Source organism: Apteryx mantelli, chromosome 26 (assembly GCF_036417845.1).
Source record: "Apteryx mantelli isolate bAptMan1 chromosome 26, bAptMan1.hap1, whole genome shotgun sequence".
In the NCBI taxonomy this organism is placed as follows: Eukaryota; Metazoa; Chordata; class Aves; order Apterygiformes; family Apterygidae; genus Apteryx; species Apteryx mantelli.
Genome location: NC_090003.1, coordinates 4,571,896 through 4,593,186, shown reverse-complemented (window position 1 = coordinate 4,593,186; position 21,291 = coordinate 4,571,896). Strand labels below are relative to the sequence as shown.

At 52.8% G+C, this 21,291-nt stretch overlaps 1 protein-coding gene across 1 annotated transcript in view; it reads left to right on the top strand.

Moving 5' to 3' along the window:
* AGRN (agrin) overlaps window positions 1-21,291 on the top strand; it is a 149,872-nt gene that overhangs the window by 97,391 nt on the left and 31,190 nt on the right. The window contains 9 exon segments of the mRNA XM_067311020.1: window positions 3,858-4,073; window positions 5,289-5,513; window positions 7,746-7,970; window positions 8,119-8,325; window positions 13,798-14,019; window positions 17,508-17,702; window positions 18,943-19,143; window positions 20,792-20,937; window positions 21,114-21,219. Of these exon segments, the coding sequence (XP_067167121.1) occupies window positions 3,858-4,073; window positions 5,289-5,513; window positions 7,746-7,970; window positions 8,119-8,325; window positions 13,798-14,019; window positions 17,508-17,702; window positions 18,943-19,143; window positions 20,792-20,937; window positions 21,114-21,219 (1,743 nt within the window).

Below are 21,291 nucleotides of genomic sequence, written 5' to 3'. Positions count from 1 at the left end.
AGCTGCCATCCTTCGTTTGGGCTGCTGTTCAGGTTGTTGCTAGGGCTGTGGTTGCTCATCAAGGTGAGGACAGCACTGCTGTCCCTCCTGGAGGTGTGAGGCACAGCCATGCTGTAAAGAGGAAGGTCCTTGGATGTCGTGCTTAGGGGAATAGCGTCCCAAGATGTCCCCTCAAGATCTAAGAGGGTGACAAAATGACTGAGGCTTTCCTGGGGCTCCCTGTGCGACCTTGCTGTGGAGGCCTCCTCAGGATCTGGGCCAGGCCCTTCACGCATGGCAGCTGCCAGAGCTAGCGCTCCCCTCTCCGCGCGGGGCCGAGCAGCCCTGCTTCCCTCCAGCCCCTGGCAGGAACGTCCGAGCCCCAGCTGCTTGTCCCGGCACAGCGAAGCTGCGCCTGGCCACACGGCCGGAGCCGAGAGCTGCCCCTTGAGCACGAGGGGATCGAGCCAGATGCATTCGGTGCCTGTTTGCTCTGCACCGCGTAGAGCCAGGCAGGCACCTCGCTGTCCCTCCCTCACGTCCTCCCCGTCTCCTTTGAGCAGGTAGCTAACTGAAATCTGCTGCAAGTTGGCTCTGCGTGCCAGCCTCTGCTGCACACAGCAGCTCCCTTCCCTTCCCTTCCCCTCTGCAGGAGTCTGGTCGCTAAGACAGCTTTATCTCTGCCTCCTCTGACTGGCAGCTTGATTATGCACTACCCAGTTACACTTCTGCTCCACAGACCTGGCTCCACGGGAAGGGGGATGGGATGAATCCCCGCTTGTCCTGCATTTCATATTCACTCACTTGCTATTGGCCTCTGCACCTTCTAATCTCAGAGCTCAACAGGCTCATCTACATTAAAAAAAGAGAGAGAGAGAAAGAGCAGCAGCAGAAAGAGTGGGAGAGACTATCCAGAGCACTTCATAAAAATGATAAATTGCTTTTAGATATTGGGCAGGAGAGAAAGAGTTCTTTTTTTATTTGATATTAGTCTCTTAGTGGTGCATTGTTGCCGTGCATATGAGCTCAAAATCTCAAGGCAGTCAAAGGCAAATGCCTGAGAACTGAAGTGTAAATGAGCCATTCCTGAGCACTTTATTTTGCCTTTTATAATTTCTCTTTCTGTCATTATGTAGGTCAGTCTCCGTTTCTAGTGTGCATTGTGCGCATAGGAGAGCGCAGGGCAGGTAAGGTATGCTTGTTGCCCAGAGGCGGTAGGAAGGTGCCCGCTGTGCCCGTGTCTGCTGTAGCCGTGCGGCGGGCGCATGTGCAGGGCCTCCCCTTTGCAAAGCAGCCGTGTGGGGAGGCTGTGACCGTGTGGGGAGGCTGTGACCGTGTGGGCAGCGGTGTCGGAGCGCTGCTGGCACAATAGGTGCGTGTAGTGAGCTGTAAGGCTGCGCTCATGGCAGCAACCGCTTGGCAGAAAGCTCTGCCATCTCTTGTTCTGTCTCACCTGCAGACAGCTGAGCTTGCAGGCACCTGTCCTCTCCATCCCTCCCTTCCTCCCTCGAATGTAAGATTACCTTTCCTATTAGCAATTCAGATGTTGAACCGGTCTGTGCAGGCTGCTATGATTAGTGGGTACGATAAAGAGTTTCGTGCATCTCCTTTTAGAGAGATGCCAGCCCGTGATTCGGCTACTTTGCATAAATGACAATGAATAAAGCAGTGTGTGCGTGCATGGGACGTTCTGTCCCACACTGGGACAGGTGATTTTTTCTTTCCTATTGTTTGGCTTTCGTTTCTCTTGCTGGTTAGCAGAAAGCATAGAGTGTTGTGGAGGACTTGCAAAAGATTGAGCAAAGTGGCCCTAGGCAATGCAAGTGCTTTCTGGAGACCAGGGGACGCTCCTCCATGTCAGTGCTGTGGGGCTGGAGGCATCCCCGTGTTCACGAGGCTGGGCCTTGGCCTCTCTGCTTCAGTGCAGAGCTGGTGACAGCCCTTTCTTCCCCTGGCTTGTGCCAGAAGTAAGCAGAATAGGCAGCCCGGAGGGAGAGCAGTCACAGAGCGCAGTGGAGGCACGGGGGACTGAACACAGGTTTAACTCCATTTGGACCATGCTGCATCCCAAGCTCCTCCTCACCTGTCTTTGCATGGATTGAACACATCTAGCACAAATCCTACCTTTCGTGGCCTCTCTCAAAGGTCAGCAGGGCTCAGTCACTCAAAGGAGAGACTGCAGTAGAGCCAACGTAGGTTGTATTGATCTGCGCGGGGGCAAACAGAGGTGTAAGGTGCTGCCTTACAGAAGAATCTCCCATTCAGAGGGAGCTTTCTCTGCGTTGCGGATAATACAGATGCAGCTGTCCATGCTGCCCTTTACCATTGGCCTTTGTGCTGTGTATTGCGTGCTCCGCACGCTGCGGGCATGGACGAGTTGCCGCAGAGAGCGGGGCAGGGTAGCCGCTGGCCAGCAGCGGGCAATGGCTGGCCCAGGAAAGTGCTGAAGGCCAAGCAGATGTGCTCAGCAATGCGCGGGACAGCCCTGCCCTTTCCTTTTGCAGCGTGGGGTGGGTGCGCTCACAAACGCCTGGCCTCGAGACCAGCAGAGGCCCCACACTGCTGAGGTTACCTGTGCCTTTGCTGGCTGAATGGCTGCGCTCTGGGTGCAGGCAGGAGACGCAGGGATCCCTGGATGCAGCAGCCCTGCCCTGGCAGCATGGCTGCCTCATGCCATTCCCAGGCTGCTCTGAGCAGACCCAAAAATCTCCTCTTGTTGTTCTCATGCGCATGGACTTGGGGTGAGTCGTTGTAGTACAGAGGTTGGCTCAGCCTCCCTGCCCTGTGGGTGTGCAGCCTTGGCATCCCTGGAGAAGAGCCCAACTCAACCGTCTGCCTCCTGGCAGGCAGTGAGCAGCTGCCCAGTGACTGCATCCTCCTTAGCAGGCACCCTCCACCTCACCCCAAGCTAAGAAAGGATCTTGCTATGCCTAGAGCAGAGAACAAATGCAGCCCTTTGCTGGCTCCTCTTCCCCCCATCTTTGGCTCTGCCCGTGTGATCCTGGTCCTCCCCTACGCACTGCAGACCCTCCCCGAGCCTCGCTGGTGTGAGCAGCTCTGGGGATGCTCCCTCCTGAGCATCTAGCCGAGGGCAGCGGCTGTCACCTCCACGCTCTTGTCTGAGCGGTGAGGCGAGGGGGCCCTTGCCAGGAGCCGTCAGGAGCTGGCTGAGTGGCATGCACAGCGGCTGGCCGGTGGGCCACCACTGGAGGACCCTTCCTGCCAGCAGGCAGCTGACGGGCAGCGTGGAGCAGAGCAGATGTGCCGCGCAGGCTGCATGCTGAGCCCCTGGAGTGGGGGACAGGAAACGCTCCCCTGGGCTCTGGCGGCAGTTGGTCGGGCTCCCTGCAATGCAGGAGAGCTGGACCACTTCATGGTATGCCTGGGGGAGCTGCCAGGCGGAGCGACACAAGGCAGAAGCAGTCCCCGTTGTGGAGGGCTCCTGCACCTGACAGGTGTCCTGTAGCAGGCTGTACTGGCACAGTAGCAGCACTAGGGCTTTCCTGTCCTGCAGCAGCTCCATCCGCAAGGGTGAACATAGGGAGGTTTGGACTCCTAGGGCGGCTATGCAGCTGTGAGATTTGTCTGAGGCAAGCGCTGGTGATAAAAGACATCAGCAGGTTGCAGATCTCCTGCAGCACAGCTGTCCTGTGCAGCCACCCTGTGGGGGTAGCATCTGCCTGGGAGATTGAGTCACTCTGAAGGTCACCCGCTCTTCCTCAGCAATAGCTCCAGGACTCTAAGTGAATCTCTGTCTCAGGTCAGGGAAGAGCGAAGATGCGATAGTCAGATGCCTGCACCTGGGGCTCTAGGCTGCACTGCTGTTAGCAGAGGAGCACCCGCAGCTCACCTGTCTCTCTGTGTCTCTGTGCCTGCAGCGTGTCGAGGAATGCTGTGTGGGTTCGGGGCGGTGTGCGAGAGGAGCTCCACCGACCCCTCCCAGGCCTCCTGTGTCTGCAAGAAGACACCTTGCCCCGTGGTGGTGGCTCCTGTCTGTGGCTCAGATTATTCCACCTACAGCAATGAGTGTGAGCTGGAGAAGGCTCAATGCAACCAGCAGAGGCGGATCAAAGTCATCAGCAAGGGACCGTGTGGTGAGTACAAGGACAGGCTCTCCCCACTTTCCAGAGGCAAGGAGTCTTTGTACCCATATGAGACCAGGGACACTTGGCCTGATCTCCTGTTAGTGCTCTGGTACTGGAGATGTTCTCAGGCAGATGGGGACAGATCTGGTGTGGAGGACCATTGAGAGAATCACCAGCTCTGCCTTGGGGATCTGCCTTGGGTTTAATAAGCAGACAAACTGATGGGCAAGGGCTATTGAATAGGTACATGACAGAGCCCAGTGGGGAACAGCCCTGTGTCTCAAGCCAGTGCTCTGCATGCTAGGCCACGCTGCCTCCCTAAAGCAAGCCACATCTGCCACAGCTAGAGATCGGAGTTTGAGAGACTAGGCACGTGCACAGCCCTGTGCAAGAGGGCCCTTGGCTGGGAGTGGCTCTTTCTGCAAGAGGTTGGGTGGGCTAATGAAAGTCCTTCCCCAGCCTGGCATTCACCAGCTGTGAGCAAGGAGCTGTGTAAATGAGACCCCAGTCCCCTCATCTCGGAGTAAATTAACTTGACCTTTCCCTCATGCAGAGCTCTGGCTTGCGATAAATCTGTGCACAGCACTCCTGCTGGGGCTCTTGTTAGAGGGGAGAGAGTGCTGAGTGATTTGTTTAAAATAATAATCATAAAAAAGTGACAAAAAAAAAAAAAAGCTGGCAAATAAATTTTGGCCCTTCCCTGTCAGTGAGGAAATTGCTCCTTGAGCTCTTCCTCTAATTACGTTTTGCAGGAGGTGTCTTAAGGACCCTTGTTTTGCTTGTTTGCTGGAGCAAGAGGCTCTCAAAGAGCTTGTGCAGAGAAAGGAGCTCGCAGCAATGAAGCTGAGAGGTTTGGAAAGGGGGGAGCCTGACTGAAGTGCCAGCTGGAGAGTGAGCTCCCCTCCCTCGTGTGCTGCGGGTTAGGGGCTGATCCTGTACTCTCACAATCCTGCCTGCCTCTGCAGACATCAGATGTGGATGGTGCTCATTGTTGCAGGACCAGATACATAGAACTGCCTGCAGCATCCGTTGGAGCTGAGGGAAGGGCATCAGGTTCAATCACGTGTGTTTCTGGGCACTCAGAGGGACTGAGGCTGTCTAGGCAGATGTGATGGTGTGTCAGGTTTACTTACCGCGTTAGAGGGGGAGGTGGGAGAGGAGAGGGTGAAGTGGGAGAGGACAGTGTTTTCATGCCTGTGCTGTGCCCTCTCCTCTCTCCCTCAGGCTCCAAGGACCCCTGCGCAGAGGTAACGTGCAGCTTTGGCAGTACATGTGTCCGTTCCACAGACGGCCAGTCAGCCAAGTGTGTCTGCCCGTCGTCCTGCAGCGGCGTGGCTGAGAGCACGGTGTGTGGCAGCGATGGCAAAGACTACCGCAGTGAATGTGACCTCAACAAGCATGCCTGCGACAAGCAGGAGAATGTCTTCAAGAAGTTTGATGGAGCCTGTGGTGAGTTGCCTGCCCCTCAGGGAATATTGCTTTAAAATGTTTTCTCTGTAAGAAGCAGTAAGGGCAGACCAGCTGGAAATGGCAAGGGCTGGGGAGAACAACATGCCCCAAAACCCATTTTCATCAGCTCTGTTACCAAAAACATGGTTTGTGCAGGAAAAGAGTCTGTGGGTGAAGGCTTCTGAAACTCAAACCAAGGCAGCGCTTTCCCCCACGGTATTTGGCTGCAGGTATTTCTGCTCAGGATCCACTGACTTCAAGAGCAGTTGCAACATTTGTGCCACCTCCTTTAAATCCTGCCACTTCCCATGACTCAAGTCCACTGTTTGCCACTTTTGGCAAGAGGCTTACCAGCAGACAATGTCCCAGGCCTTGCAGCAAGCAGCTTCCTCTAATTAAAGGAGCTCAATGGGCACAGATCCCAGGAGGGCAAACACAGTCCTGCCGCTCCAAGGATGGCTTTCTTTTTGTCTAATGATGGTTGTGGATCCTTGTAATTAAAAGCAAGTGGATCCTTGTAATTAAAAGCAACTGTGTTCATTAGAAAAACCATTAGATCAGCCAGAACACGTGCCAGACCTCTGTTTGTCCATGGAGGAAGGCACGTGGGAGTGTGTTTGGGCAGACAACAAACCTGGAAGAGCTTTAATTGTTTGCGCTTTCAGTGCTCAGTCCCAAGTAGGGCAAGATGGGTGGAAGTGGGAGGTGTGAAAGAAGGAATGTCATGCTGGATGCTCCAAGTTTCTAGGGCAGAGAGGAGGCTTTGAGCATCACTGCTCCTTTGAGCCCCTCCTGGTTTTATTAGGAGACAGCAGAAACCCAGAAGCATTGGACCCCCTCCTCAGGGGGAACTGCACTGTATTGAGCTGTACTGTAAGGCTTCAGGATGCCCTGTAAGTTAGGGGAGATGGTAGGGATGGGGAGTGCAGGTGAAGAAGCATGTCTCAGATATCCTCATCCTCATCCTGACCATACAGTCCATGAGATAACTGCCTGTGCACCTGCTTCACCCCCAGTCTCACTGATGTGGTCTCCATCTCCCAGCCAGACAGAATCCGTGCCCCCCTACTGCAATCTTAGTTACCTATAGGCTTGTGAGTCCATATGAGACCTTCTTGTGATTTTGCTGGGGTTTGTAGAGTCCCCTGAGGAAGTAACACAGCCTTGGTTATCTGCTGGTGTCACTGCAGAATGGCAGTGAGCGCAGCAGCTCTTGCTGGAGAGGGGATGGGAGATGGGATCGAGGAGGCCCTGCAGGACCTCTTTCATCTGCTTCATTTCTGTGATTACTGCACATGCTAAAATGGACAAAACAAAAGACTTCCGCTGTGACCGTTTCCTAAGCCAGCCTTCACCAAGGGTTGGTGTATGGGTGGCTGAAATGAAGGTCCCTTGCCTGCTTGTGGGAGCGTGGGGAAGCAGGGTACTGTATTGTTTCTCCCCTTTGTCAGCCTGGAATTGTGGTATGTGCAGGGATTTCAGACTGGTAGAATTAGAGGGTGGAAACATTCAATCATGTTTCTGCAACTGCAGAAAATGAATCAGCACTCTCCAGGTACCTTGCCTAACAAAGAAGAGAAAAAAACAGGGCTTGACCAGGGATCAGTGAACAGTCAGCACCTGTTTTGTCCACATATCTGGTACGCAAATGTGAGCTCAGATCATCAGAGAGGGTGATCTGCATGAGTGTAGACGAGAGAGTAGAGCAAGACAGCGTGTGGACCTGGCTGCCTTTGGAGCGCTTCCAGCATTTCAGGCTGCCTTCAGACCACTTCAAGCACTTTGGAGGGTCAAGGAGCACAGAGAGGGAGAGTGGGAAGAGCAGGATGGGAGTACCAAGCATCTTGTAATGTGCAGAGAATGCCCTCTCGGCTTGGGAAGTTAGTCTCGGTCTGGAAAGAGCCCTGTCTGCCTGTACAGAGGAGAGGAGGACAATGAAGGCAGCTCAGGGTGGAGGAAAAAAGACAGAGCTCTTCCCACCCAGCCATCACTTTGGAAAAGGCTTGTATCCTCAGGGTGTGCAGCACAATAACAGACAGGCCCTTACGTGCGTGTCCAGCCTCAAGGAAGGGATCAGCACACACTGAATCCCTTCGAGGAACATACAGAGGCACTTGGGACTGGATGCAGCCAGGATGGGACAGGGGCAGGCTATGAGGCACCCCTCTGGGGTGTGCAGGGCCATGCCTAACTGTCTGCTGTCATCCTTCTCTGCTCTGGCTTTGTGCACAGACCCTTGTAAAGGCATCCTCAATGACATGAACCGCGTGTGCCGGGTGAACCCCCGCACCCGAAGGGCAGACCTGCTCTCCCGCCCTGAGAACTGTCCCCCAAAGAGGGAGCTTGTGTGCGGTGACGACGGGGTGACTTATGACAATGAATGCGTGATGGGGCGTTCAGCGGCCATCCGGGGGCTGGAGATCCAGAAGGTGCGTTCAGGGCAGTGCCAGCATCAGGGTAAGTACCTCTCTGCTCCCTAGGGAATAGGAGTGTTTGGGTTCCTGACCTTCCACACTACTCCATACCATGCTCTTGGGAATGAGAGCATACCCCCTTCCCTTGTCCCCGTAGCGGGTGCGAGTGCTGCTGCCCTCTCTCCTCCCAGACAAATGCAAGGATGAATGCAAGTTCAACGCTGTCTGCCTGAACCGCCGTGGCACCACCCGCTGCTCCTGTGACCGCATCACCTGTGATGGTGCCTACCGTCCTGTCTGTGCCCGGGACAGCCGGACGTACAGCAATGACTGCGAGCGCCAGAAGGCCGAGTGCCAGCAGAAAGCTGCCATCCCAGTAAAGCACAGTGGACCCTGTGGTAAGCGCTGGTGCAGTGGGCCTGGTCGCCCGCAGGAACGTTGGTACCCCCGCACCTCTTGCTTCCCACCCCCAGCAGTCACAGGCTTTGTACCCAGCCTGTGTCAGTCCCTTCCCTGCAGGCACACAGTGCCCATGGAGATGCTGGGAAGCTGCAGGTAAGCTGTGATCAGGTTCCCACAGTCTGAGCAAGCCACAGGCTGTCTTCAGTTTTACAGCCCGCAAGCCCTGAATATCTGTTCTTCTCTGCTCTTTCTCCTTCCAGCAGTTGCCAGTTGTCTGTGTATGTGTGTGTTCCTTCTTGGTCTTGTCTCTGTCTGATGTGTTCAATATCACAGGGAAGAATCATTTGTGTTTGAACAATTCTGAAGTGCCTCTGATGTCCAGTCCATTTCTCTCATTCACCGCTCCAGCCAGACGCACATTCATCACCATGCAGTTCCCATGCAGCCCATGCCATTCATTTCTCCTTCCAGGGTAGTGCCAGTCCCAAACTCCTTTCATGCTTTCCTCTCCATGCCTGCCTGCTTCTCTCAGCTCCAGGTACTCTCCATAAGGAACTCCTCACAGCACGCTCACTCTCTGGAGGTCTCGCCGTTCTTTGTCTCGTCTCTGGGAGAAGCTTTTGACCTTTCCGATGGAAGCTTTTACAGGCTTATGTGATAGGATGGGTCTTCGGGTTCCTATGATGTTGGGAACATCCAATTTTTTAATTACTGCACAGAAACTGAAGAAGGTTAAACGCAGTCACTGGGTTGATTTGCATGAGTTTGAACGACTGCTCATTTCAGTTTGGATTTGTTTTCTGCTAGAGATCTAAAACTATGTCCTATTTTAAGCTGATACATTGTAAGGTATCAGACATATCAAGCCTTCTAAAGTACCTGGAGATTAAGGCCAGTGTTTTGGGTCTGTTTTGCTGGCTTTGTGCTCCTGCAGTAGGTTTTTAATACCGCCAACCCCAGCTGCTTGAAAATTATTTGTCATGCTCCCAAAATCACACTTAATATAATCACAACTGTTATTTTTAATCATTCATTTCAGTGTTTTTCTGGTTGTTGAACCATTAGGAGTTACTTCCCCAAGTTCTTTCTACAAGGGCAACAAAGACACTTTTTAATCCTCTGTCTTCCTGTGATCCTGGAAGCTGATGCTGGATGAGAACCAGCAAACCTTGTAAGGAAGCCATGCACATTGGCAAGTCTGGCATTTATTTTCCTTCCCCTGTTGTGCTGCTGATGTTTTATTCCTTGTGTTACTGGCCTCTTGGGTTGGCATGGAAGCACACAGGTGCTGTCTTCCTGGTGAGGTAAACTCCCTTGGATTTGAGGAGGCAGAGGAGCATGGAGGTGAAGCGTGGTGCAAAACGTTCACATCCAGGCTGGCTGGCTCTGCTGGGGTCTTGAGGCAGCTCTCCTGGAACAGTGCCAGGAGATGGAGGTGCTGATTGTTTGCAGCTGGGTGGTTGGGCCCTGATGTCTTGGGCTGTCTGGAAACACCTTCCAGTAATTCCTTTAGAGTAAGGCCATTACTAAGGTCTCCTGAGTTTCTGGGAGAAGCAGAAAGATTGTGCTGCTTGGTTACACTGTTGTCAGACTTGTGTTATTTCCACCAAGTTCAGTGGAGTGAAGCCAATGGTGTGTCATGGACAGTAGAATGTGGTCGCTGTGCATCTGTTTCCTCTCTCCCTTTGGTTCTCTTTTATTTTACCCTTCCTTTTATTTTACTCCTCTCCCTCCAGGTAAGGAGAGCACATGTGCACATCTCCTTTCAGGAACTACATGCTTGTGGGATAGGAGTAAACAAAGCCCTTCATCTGGGAGAGGCGAAGTCAAGCTGGTTCTCTGTCTGCCAAACCCTAGGATTTCAAAATCCATGTGACAGGTCCAGGCTGCCCTGTAGCAAACCACCACAAGGCTCTCTCTGAGCTCACTGCTGCCTTTTGGGAAGACAGCACTTTCTCCTGCATGTCACCAGTTCAGATTCGGTGCAAAATGGAAAGCAGATTTAGAGGTGGGGGTGGATGGTAGTGATGTTGCTTGCTGGCCTGTTTGTCAAAATGGGTCTTCCCCACATGAGCACATTACTGCTGGTGCTCACTTCTCTCATCTCTGGCATCCTGGCCAAGGCTTACTTGCGATGCAGGGTACAGTGGAACAGCTCAGTCCATGACAGGGACACTTGGCAAGGAGGCCAGACTGAGGGCTGAGTGAGCTGCAAGGTCTGTCTGCATCCAACAGCCATGGCAGTGAATCCGAGTATTTTATCTGTGCCTCCTTATTGTGAGCGTACAGCAGATGCACAGAACTGAGGCGCCTCCAGGGCCTGGTGAAAGGAAGGAAATAAGACAGGCCATTACTGTGGTGGCAGTGTGGTGCTTTAATCTTTCACACACACCTGCCTAATGAACTCTCAGCTCGGATGCTCTCTTCTCCAGCAGCATGGCAAAGGAGGCAAAGCCAAGCAAAACAGCCCAGGCCTTATTTTTAACTCCTGTCTACTCTCACATCTGTGTCAGAAGCCAGAGATTGCCCCGTGACAGGGCAGCTGAGAAAGAACGGATGGTATGAGACATACTTGGACAGGAGGTGGAGGGAAGGTATCTGTAGTTGCATCTGTCTTTTCCTCCCTGCCTCTTTTCTTTCTGTTTCTTCCTCTGCTCTTTTTCTCCTCTGTTCTTTCTCTCTCTTTCCTTTTTCGTCTGTGTCTTGTGTTTTACAGTGTTGCCTGTTTGGAGAAAGGAATTGTGTCCTCGCAGCACCCTTCCACTCCCTATCCGGACATCTCTGCTAGGAGGTCGGCTTTATTCCCTTCTCCATAGCCAGTGGTAGTCCTGGCCCCTTCCCACTGCTCCCCTCTTCTCTGATTTTGCTAAAGAGCCCCTGGGGTGGAGAGATACCCCTGGTTTTGTTCCTCTCCCTTGCCCTGAACACTTCCTGCTGGATTGAAAATGCCTTGCAATGCAATGGGGTCTTTTCTAATGCTTGCTATGGCTTGACCCTCATAGACAAATGAGGATGGAAACAGGCCTGGGGGGAGTGTGATCCCCACCACTCTTTAGCAAGTCCATTTTTGCCTGATACGTGAGTTTGGGCTGCTCCTGGTTAATCTTACCTGTCCTTTTAAACCCAACTAACCCCCTTCTCTCCCCCACCTCCTCCTTCCCAGAGACTTCTGCCTGCCTGGGACTGTGATGACTTGTCCCTTTGCTCTTCATAGTGTGTGTCATGCTTGTTTGTGCAAGTGCGGGTGGGGACTCTGTGAGGATTGCACTCCCCAGTGCTCAGCAAAGCACTGTGTGCCTTTTGAAGGCATTGCCTAGGCGCTGAGGATCCGGTTGTGCTCAGCCATGGTTCTTTCCCAGGAATGCCCTGTTTTGTCACAGTGGAGTTAGTGCCAGAGCCTGCTGAAACAGAAACACAAGCAGGAGATGTGAGCAGCATTGCAGGGCTAAGCCCAGCAGGGAGTCGTTCCTGGTCCTTGGGAACTACTCAGAAACCCTTCAGCTAGCTGCAGGCAAATTGGTAACAGATGAAAAGGGAGGGTTGAAGTAGTGGTCATTTACCTGAACTGTACCTCTCTTCCCTATCCCTGCTCCTTTGCAGTCCCTTGGTTCTATGTTTTGGCTTGGTAGGTGCTTCCCAGAGGCCAAATTCAAAATTCAGACTTGTTTGTTCCCACGTTGTGGGCCCTTTTCTCACTGGTTGACAGCATGCACCCAAACTCCTAAGGGCACAAGCCTTGATCCTGCTCTGCAGGTATGTCACATCAGTCCTAGAAGGAGAGGAAAACAGGCCTTCAGTCCCTGTTCGCTCTCCTTGTCATGCTCTCAGACTCAGGAGGGGCTTTGTCTCTCCCACCCCACTCTAGTTCTGTGTCTGCCTTGCTGTGTTTGTTGCTACTGAGGCTGTCCTGTGTCTGCCTGTTGCATCCACCTTGCTTTTGCTGCATTGTCTGTTCCCCACATCCCTGTTGTCATATGTCCTTGTCAATGCCCAGCGCAGATTATCTTTCTGTCCTTTCCCTGCCCCAGCCCCGCAGGGCCTTTGTCTGAGTCATATGGGCATCTCACCCAGCAACTTGGCCAGTCCTGCCTTTTAGCTGCTTGTCTTGGCTCAGCACCAGTTTCTGAATGGTGCAGGGCTTTTCAGAAGGGGCCTGCCTGCCTTCAGCAAGTGCATTGGGAATCACCTGAAACCTCAGGGCTTTCCCTGTGTGCATTTGCAGAGCTGTCCCAAGAAGCCAGATTCAGCCTGTTCTCTTTGTTGTGACCATCGGGGCTGGCTGCTAAGCTCATCACGGCCAGGCATCTTGTGCCTTGTCTTCACCGGTGTGCAGGGAAGGGTGCCACCTGCTCAACTAACTTTAATTAAGCAGCTTCATTAAGTGAGCAGAGGAGACTGCTGTCTCTCAGCCTGCAAACAATGCTGTAGGGCATTATCCATCCCCAGGGAGCCTCAGGGCTCTGCTCATGGATGCCTGAGGACTGAGGCAAAGTAAGGACATCAAGTCCCTTCATCCTGCCATACCAGCAGCTCCTGACATTCCCACCACGAGCATGCAAGAGGAGGGAAAGGGAGCTGAGTTACAGGGGAGTGGAGGAGAGACAGGGTGTGCAGTGAAGCCAGCTGTAGACATCATCTCCAGCCCGGTCTTCCTGGGTATGGTCATGGGAGGTGTTAGGATGAGCTGTTCAGGGGGAAGTGTGACTCTAGGAATGTGAAACTTCAGGGAAGTGAATTGTCCCTATGTGACCTTTTTGGCTACTGAGGTTTGGAAGCTGATATCAGCTGGTACCACGCACTGTGTGATGATGTAGTCGGTGTCCAACTGAGGCCCCAACTGAAGATGGCTTTCCACTGCCTCCTGCCCTTCCTTCTGCCACAGGGCTGATCATTCAGGTCAGACTTCACAGGCAGGCCTGTGGCACCACTGCTGCACAGCAAGAGAAGGGCTGGCTACTCTCCTGGCAAGGAAACAGGCCTCAGCCTGTGTTGCCCTCCCTAAGCACATGAGGCTTGTCCCTGGTGCTGGGACTGTGAGCTCTTGGGGAGACCCAAAATAGCAGGGTTTGGTGCAGGAACCCGTATGAAATCTGCAGGGCTGGTGCTACTTCCTGCAGGCCCTGGCTGCATCCTCGAGGCAGAATGTAGCTGGGATGGGGGTGGAGGGGAGAAAACTGACATCCTGTTCGTGGGATACAGGGAAAAGGTCTTGTGCCTGCTTCCTATCCCCAACCTCCCCCATGCATGGGAAAGACGCTGAGCCAGGCATGTCGAGATGGCATGGAGGGCACAGGGGGCTGGGCTGGTGCCAAGGCCAGGAATGCTGTGCATTTGCCATGGCTTTGGGGGTGGCAAGCGTGGGCTTGAGGCTGGAGATGCTGGCATGTAGTGCTGTGCACCTTGCCTTTGCGTGAGCTTGGGAAGCAGCAGACTGAGACCTGTGCTTTTCTCTCCTGTCCTCTCTGCAGACCTGGGCACACCCAGCCCCTGCCTGAGCGTAGAGTGCACCTTTGGGGCCACATGCGTGGTGAAGAACCAGGAGGCTGTGTGTGAGTGCCAGCAGGTGTGCCAGGGACGCTATGACCCTGTGTGCGGCACTGACAACCGCACCTATGGCAATCCCTGTGAGCTCGACTCCATGGCCTGTGTCCTCAAGAGAGAGATCAAAGTGAAACACAAGGGACCCTGCGGTAAGGAGACAATCTGCGTGTGGTTCCTCCTCCTAGCACTGCTGGCCACAATGGAGGTTTTGTTTGCTGGGCCCAAGCAGTTTCTTAAGCAGGAGCATGGCCCTGGCTGGGGGGAAAGAGGGCTGTTTTGGCTCATTTGTGCATTGGTTGCCACTGTGTAGTGAGGAGAGCAGGAGGGAGTCTGCTCAGCTGACACGTTGCCCATTTGGTGTGTAATGAAACCATCAGGCATCTTACGATGAGAAACAGTGACATTGGTGTGCAGGGGCTGATGCTTGGGGGGTTTCTTTCTCTACCGTCCATTGTGTTAAAAATAAAGCAGACTCAACAGGATGGGGTTTTAGGGAGAGAATCCAATAATCAGTCTGAAATCTCCCTTCCACACCAAGGGATACCAGGAAAGTGGGGAAACCTTAGGATAAAACAGATATGAATTGCGTCCCCATGCCAGCCAGCCCTGGCACTGCTGTCTGCAGTGTCCTTAACCAGCCTGCTCTACCCCTGTTAGCCGTGCTGGGGAGAGTGCTGCTGGGTCTGAGGTGTAGGGTGAAGTAAGCTCAGCTATGGAGCAGTGTTATGGAGCCCATCCTCATACCCCAGTTCCTAGCAAGAGCCCTCCACCCGCATATGACTCAGGCAGACCCACACACAGCTCTTCCATCTGCAAGCTCTCTGTTTGTGCCAGCACAGTTTTGCTAGTTAGAGAGTGTTTGCACACAGGCACAGCCCAAGCTGGCTATTTTCTCCCTGTAATGAAATCTGCTGGAGTGTTCGGGTAGGATTTGACCCACTGCAGTTTTGCCAAAATACAATCATTCTGCCCTCAGTCTTCAGGCTAGATAGTAAGAGCTGGTGCCTATCTCTCCACGCAGGGCCTGTTGTGGGTTGGTGTTGCATAACAGTGCCCCTGGCAAACCTGGACTTGACCCCTTAGATTCACATCCCCCCCAAGCAGGGCTTTGAGAGGGTAGAGGAAAAGAAGTCCTTCAAAAAAAAAAAAAAAAGGCACCCACCAGCCTGTGGAACCTACTGCTGCAGTATAGCGGAAAGCCCAATGGAATTCATATCAGAAGAAAATATTGGTATGAATTCCATGTGGTTACAGGAGAAACAGTGAAGGAGTGTGAATACTTCAGCTTTAGGGTATATGCAGCTGACTGCCCTGTAGGAAAGAGCTGCTCTTGTGTGTACATGGACTGCCTTAAATGGCCTCTTGCCTGACCTGCGGAGCACAGCCATGGCTACAAGCTTTGTGCTATAGATTAGAAACCTCCTAGCCAATAGCCTGCACAATCCAATCGGGGGGTTATTGCATCTTCCTTCATCTATACAAAGGCAGCAGCTGCTGTGTGGAAGAAAAATGAGAAAAGCCATCTTTGAGCCAAATTCCTGGTGAATCGAATGGAGGGGAGGGAAGAGGGGTGTTTGTCTGAAGGCGGAAATGAAGCCGTGAATTACTAAACAGCCAGGAATCAGCAGAGAGGAGATGTGCTGGTTGGCGTCTGGTCTCTCCTGCAACAAATGATAGCTCCTTTGCAAGTGAGTTATTACCAAGATAAATGTCTTCCCTGACCCGAGCCTGTGTGTGTGTGTGCGCTGTGCATGTGTTTGCAGTAGGCAGGCTGAAGATCTTAATGGGGGAGGTGACAGGACTCTGTAAATTGATGGTACTATATTATAAATATATCCAGGACTGCTGACATCCTAATAAACTAGGGGAAGAAAGCTCCATGGGTCACAGTGCTGTCAGAGCTCTGATGTATTCATTGCACATGGGTGTGGCTCCAGTGTCTTCTCTTATAGATGTACCACCCTCCTCTTCTCCTGTGCTTGGTTCATGCACCCTGGACACTCTGCTTGCCTGCTTTCAGAGGGGAGGAGACACCACCCAGGGTGGGGCAGTTTCTCTTGGGTTTTGCTTGGTTGGGGCCTGCACTGTTCATGGATCATATATCCTCATGCAGGGAGTCTCTGTGCTGCTGGCTTCCACCTTGAGTGGGGCTGCAGCCAGACACTGCAGTGCAACCCAGCCTGGACTCCTTGGTGGGACTGCCCTGGGATAGAGAGCTTGCTCTCTACTTGGTGATTCTGTTCTCCAAAAGCTGTTTCCTTCCCTGCCTGAGAAACCAATCTCTAAGATTTTCCTCTGTGGATATGTCATGGGTGTAGCTGCCTGTGGTGCCCTGTGTCACGTTTCTGTGACCTCCCCAAGCTTGCAGAGTGGAGGAGCGTCCCCCTAGGCATCCAGCTTCTAGAGGACAAGTGGGCCTGCAGTCTTTTTCCAAGGAGAACTGGGTGCGGGACCACTTATCAGCAGACTGGCTCCTGCAGACTCCTGTACTTGAAGCTGGAGGGAAGGTGAGGAGGCAGAGGTTTCCCCTGAGAGCACTCACATCTCTTCAGGGAGCAGCTGGCTCCAGAGCCTGGGATAAAACGAACCCCTCTGAGCCGATCACCTCCTCCCATCCTGCTGACTTGCCATGTGTGAATCCTTATTTCCTCTCTCTCCCAGGAGACTTGCTGCTTAGGATGCTGCACTCCTCTCCCCATGGCTGGGACTAATTTATTATTCCTTGTAAATGCACTCAGCCCCATGCTCTCTTCTGCCTCCTATTTAGCTATAACGACACATAACTCCAGTGACATTTCATGACAATTACTCCTGGCCCTGATGGCTTTTATGAGTAGTTATTGTCTCTCTGCCTCCAAGCCTGTCTCTCCTTCCTCCTACAACCCTCACCTCTGCTCCTTCCTCCCTTGCACTGCATCCTGGGGCTCCTGGTTCCTGCAAGGCTGCAAGTGCCTGCAGGGGCTTGACATGGGGAAGGAGGTTGCAATGGGGTTTTACTGCTGCTTTGGCAGTAAGCATTTTCATTAGCAGTAAGCATTTTTCATTAGAAAGTGATGCCTGCCTGACCTGTTCACGCTCTCATTCGGTCCTTGTGGCATGTTTCTAGCAAAGTCAGAATGCAGAAGTTGTTAATGCAGCGCTCTTGGGTGCCCAGGAGGCTCCTGCACGCTTCAGCATCTTGTCCCCACAACCCTTCTTTGTGTTCAACACTGTCAGCTATGGCACCCCTAGCTTGCACTGTTTAGTCAGACAAGGGTGGGTGCATTCCCCAGGAGCTTCAGCACCAGAATACCTAGCTTTTTCCCTGTCCCTCCCACATGTATCCCTTTTGCTTCCCCTCGCTGGAAAATCCAACAGAAACTGGATCTGTGCTCTAGAACAGTGATGGTAAAATCTCTGAACAAGCTCTTCCCAGGCAAATCCTCACACTGGGATCCTCTCTCCAGACTGATCCCCTGCCTGATGCTGCTGTCATTGCCTTTTGTTGTGGCAGGAAAGGCCCTGAGCTCTCTGTGCCTGGAGCACTGACCCTCCCATTGCTTGGCAGGAGCTGAAGTGTCTTCACTCTATGCATGATGGTTTCCTCAGGGGGCTGGGTGTTGTTTTAATTTCCTGTTTTTGTTCTTCATCTGTGCAGATCGTTGTGGCAAGTGCCAGTTTGGGGCCATCTGTGAGGCGGAGACGGGAAGGTGTGTGTGCCCCACAGAGTGCGTCCCCTCCTCTCAGCCCGTGTGTGGCACAGATGGCAACACGTATGGCAGCGAGTGTGAGCTCCACGTCCGAGCATGCACACAGCAGATGAACATTTTGGTGGCTGCCCAGGGAGACTGCAGTGAGTCTGACAAGGTCCCCTTCTTCCCTCTTCTCGCTCCTTTCGGTGGCATTTCAGAGAGCGGATGTTCAGCCCCCGCTGCCCAGCCAGGCACTACTGAGATGCCTCAGCATGGACATCCAAGCAGCTGAAGGCTCACCAGTCATTTGTAGTGCCCTCAGCCTGTGGGTGTGCCCGCCTTGGTGGGGGGGACAGAGAAACTCCAGGGTAGGGATGTTTGGACAGAGCAGGTTTTCTTCCTAGCCTTCCTCTTTGTGCCTTTATTGGTTTTCTTCATGCCTTCTCAAGAGGAAATCAGTTCCAAAGTAAAAGGACTTACCATGGACACCCAGGAGCCTGGCCGTTGGCTGTGGCTCCCAGCTGTTCACTATGTGACCCTGGCTGAGATCTTTTTTGGCTGTCTGGCTTGTTCTTCCTATTCAGTTTCACAAGCATCAGGCATCTGAGTCTCTCAACCAGCTTCTCCTTTTTTAGTCCCAACTGTTTTAGTTTCTCCAGCTGTGCACTATAGGTGATCTTTATCCTCTTTGTTACTTCATTCACTTGTTAAGATGTGCCCAGACCTTAAAGGAGATGATGCAGACCATGTCCCTTGTCTGAGCAGAGAGATCAGGCTAAAAACATGTTAACAGCTATCACCAGAACTGGAAGTATCAATAGATTTTGCTTCTCTCTGTCCCCTGGGGTTAATTCCTGTCTGCTCATGTGTTTCCTTCTCTCTTCTCAGCACAGAGAACTGTCTGTACTAATTTCTTAATGAATTAAAAGCCCTGCATAGGTTCTTCATTAGAACAAATGATACATCAGTAAAAGCAATACTTTGAACCGCATAAAATGTGTCCAGCCAGATTTGGTGTTCCAGGGCTGAGCTGAGCATGGAGATCCTCTCTAAATTTTAGAGAGAAAAAAAGAACAAGTGTAACAGGTGACTCCCATTGTTCCAGCAGCACTGCAAGCAGGAGGAGGCTGGAGTACACCATGAGAGTAAATGGGGTTTCTTATTGGTGTCCTGTAAAAAGGTGTTGGACACAACACCCTGTGGGTGCTGATGGGAATCAGACATGCTCAGGACTCTCATATGCCCCTTGCAGAGTTTTTGTGGGGCTTAAATAAGCAATAACAAATAGCTCCAGGGAAGGAGGACTTCTCTCTGGCATGGTCCCCAGCTCTTCGGCACTAGGTGATTGTATGCAAGAGTCTCCACAACATCTCATTATGGTTCTTCCCTCTTGTCCTGCAGAGTCCTGCGGTAACACCGTCTGCTCCTTTGGCAGCAAGTGCCTGGGTGGGCAGTGCATATGCCCACGCTGCGAGAGGCAGCCCTTTGCCCAGGTGTGCGGGAGTGATGGCCTCACCTATGACAACCAGTGTGAACTACAGGTAGCCTCCTGCCAGCAGAAGAAGAACATTGAAGTCGCCAGGACAGGGCCTTGCGAGGATGGTAGGCTTTTGCTCTCCCTCTGGCTGTGCAGATATGATGGGTAGGGTAACCGGGGAGACAAGTCTGAGATTTGCACACAGTGCAGCTCTCCTCTCTGTTTTGCTGTGCCCAATCGTGATGTAAGGCCCATAACTTGGAGCTGTCGGCATAGCGCCCCAGGCACAGCTCCCTGAGCATCCCTAACACAGCAGGTCCCCTTCTAACAGGTTGCTCCTTCCCTCATGGCTGGCTTTCTGTCCTCTGTCACCCCCAGCACCCACCTCCCTTCCTCCTTCCCTCCCTTCTTTGTCTTTCTTTATCCAGCCATTGTGAAAGATGACACTACCTAATCTGCTGGGCAAGGAGATTAATCACTGCTTTAATTTCATGCTTCACAGGACCTAGACTGGAAGAGATGAAGTGGTCACTGTGGCAGGGTGCTGGGCTGCCTCTTCGCTTCCCTCTGCCCCTGGGACTGCTTTAGGGCCCGGTCTGCAGCCGCTATTAACCCAGTACTGAGGGCCAGGGGAAGATAGTGGTGTTGGCTGCATCTTTGCTTGGCCATGCTTGTAGGGAAAGGTGCTTGCTTCATACCCTGTCAGCACTGCCCTGGGACAGGAAGCAGAGCAGGGGGCTGAGAGCTGTTGAAAAGAGCCGTGTTGACAGTGAGACTTGCCTAAACTCTGTTAAAGATGCCCAGTGTCTTTTCCCTGATGCTGCTTGTCACAAGGTTTGGCCCACAGACAGGACATGTATTCCCTGACTATCCCCATTCAGTTCCATCAAGAGAAAAAATATCAGTGTAATAACTCTTCCCCAGGAAGAGGGATGAGGCCAGCAGGGCCTGGGCAGCTCAGGAAGATACATCATAGGGTTGCGCTTTGAGTTCTTTCTAGAGGCGAGTAGGTTAGTGCTAGGGTAGGTGGTCTTTTTGGAGCATTTAGTGTAGCCACATCCACCATTGCTAGCTGTGAAGCTATCCTCTTCAATAGCATCTTTTAACCATCTCATCTCAGGACACTTTGGAGTAAAGTATCTTAGCACCCATCTGGAATGAGGCTGTGGCTTCCCAGACTTGTTTTACCAGTGGTTGGAGAGACACTTGTAAACTACTGAGTCTTCCCAGTATCCTCTGTAGTGGGAAAGCTGTGCGCTACCACTGGCTGAAGCTGAGTGCAGGAAGAGCACAAATCTTGCCGCTCTGATGTACTGACCTGGTGAGCTGAGATTTCTCTGGCTCATTGCACATGTAGCTGGAGAGATCTAGCTGGAGAGGACTTTAGTGCTGTGGTTGAACTAGGGAGAGGGGAAGACATAACATGGTGTTTGGTCACAGCCCTCCTCGGGGAATTTCAGGTTGATGTCCCTCTGGGAAAAGATCTTACATAATGCTGTGTGTAATGCCAACTCCCAACCTTTGATCACTCAGTAAAAAGGGGCAGGTTCTGTCTGTCTCTCTGTCTGTCTCTCTGTCTGTCTCTCTGTCTGTCTCTCTGTCTGTCTCTCTGTCTGTCTCTCTCTTCTTTTTTATGCAGCTGTGGGCTGCTTCTCCCTTCCGGGACATGGCCTCATGTTAGGCAGAGGACTCTGGCCCCATCCCCTGTGCTTTCATCCAGCTCTGCCTAGGAGGATGTGAGCCCTTTCTCACCATGTTCTTCCTTTGCTCCAGAGTGTGGTTCAGGGGGATCTGGCTCTGGTGATGGCAGCGAGTGTGAGCAGGACCGCTGCCGGCAGTATGGGGGTTGGTGGGATGAGGACGCAGAGGATGACCGCTGCGTGTGTGACTTCACCTGCCTGGCAGTGCCACGCAACCCGGTAAGTACCCTGGGCACTTCTGGGCTGCCTGCCAACAGTCCTTGCTCCCCTCCCTCTCTTCACCCTCGTGGCCTTTGCACTCACTTCCTGGGGCAGGAGAGGACATCCCGTGGATCGGGAATCTCCATTCTTGTGCCAGCGACGGCCTTGAGTAACTTCCTTCCCTGTCCCGGCAGGTGTGTGGCTCTGATGGCGTGACCTACACCAATGAATGTGAGTTGAAGAAGACACGGTGTGAAAAACATCAGGATCTCTATGTCACTAGCCAAGGAGCTTGCCGCGGTGAGTCCCCCTGAGGTAGCCAACCCTGCAGGCTGAAAAGCTCTGTGCACCAGCCAGCCCAGTCCCCTGCAG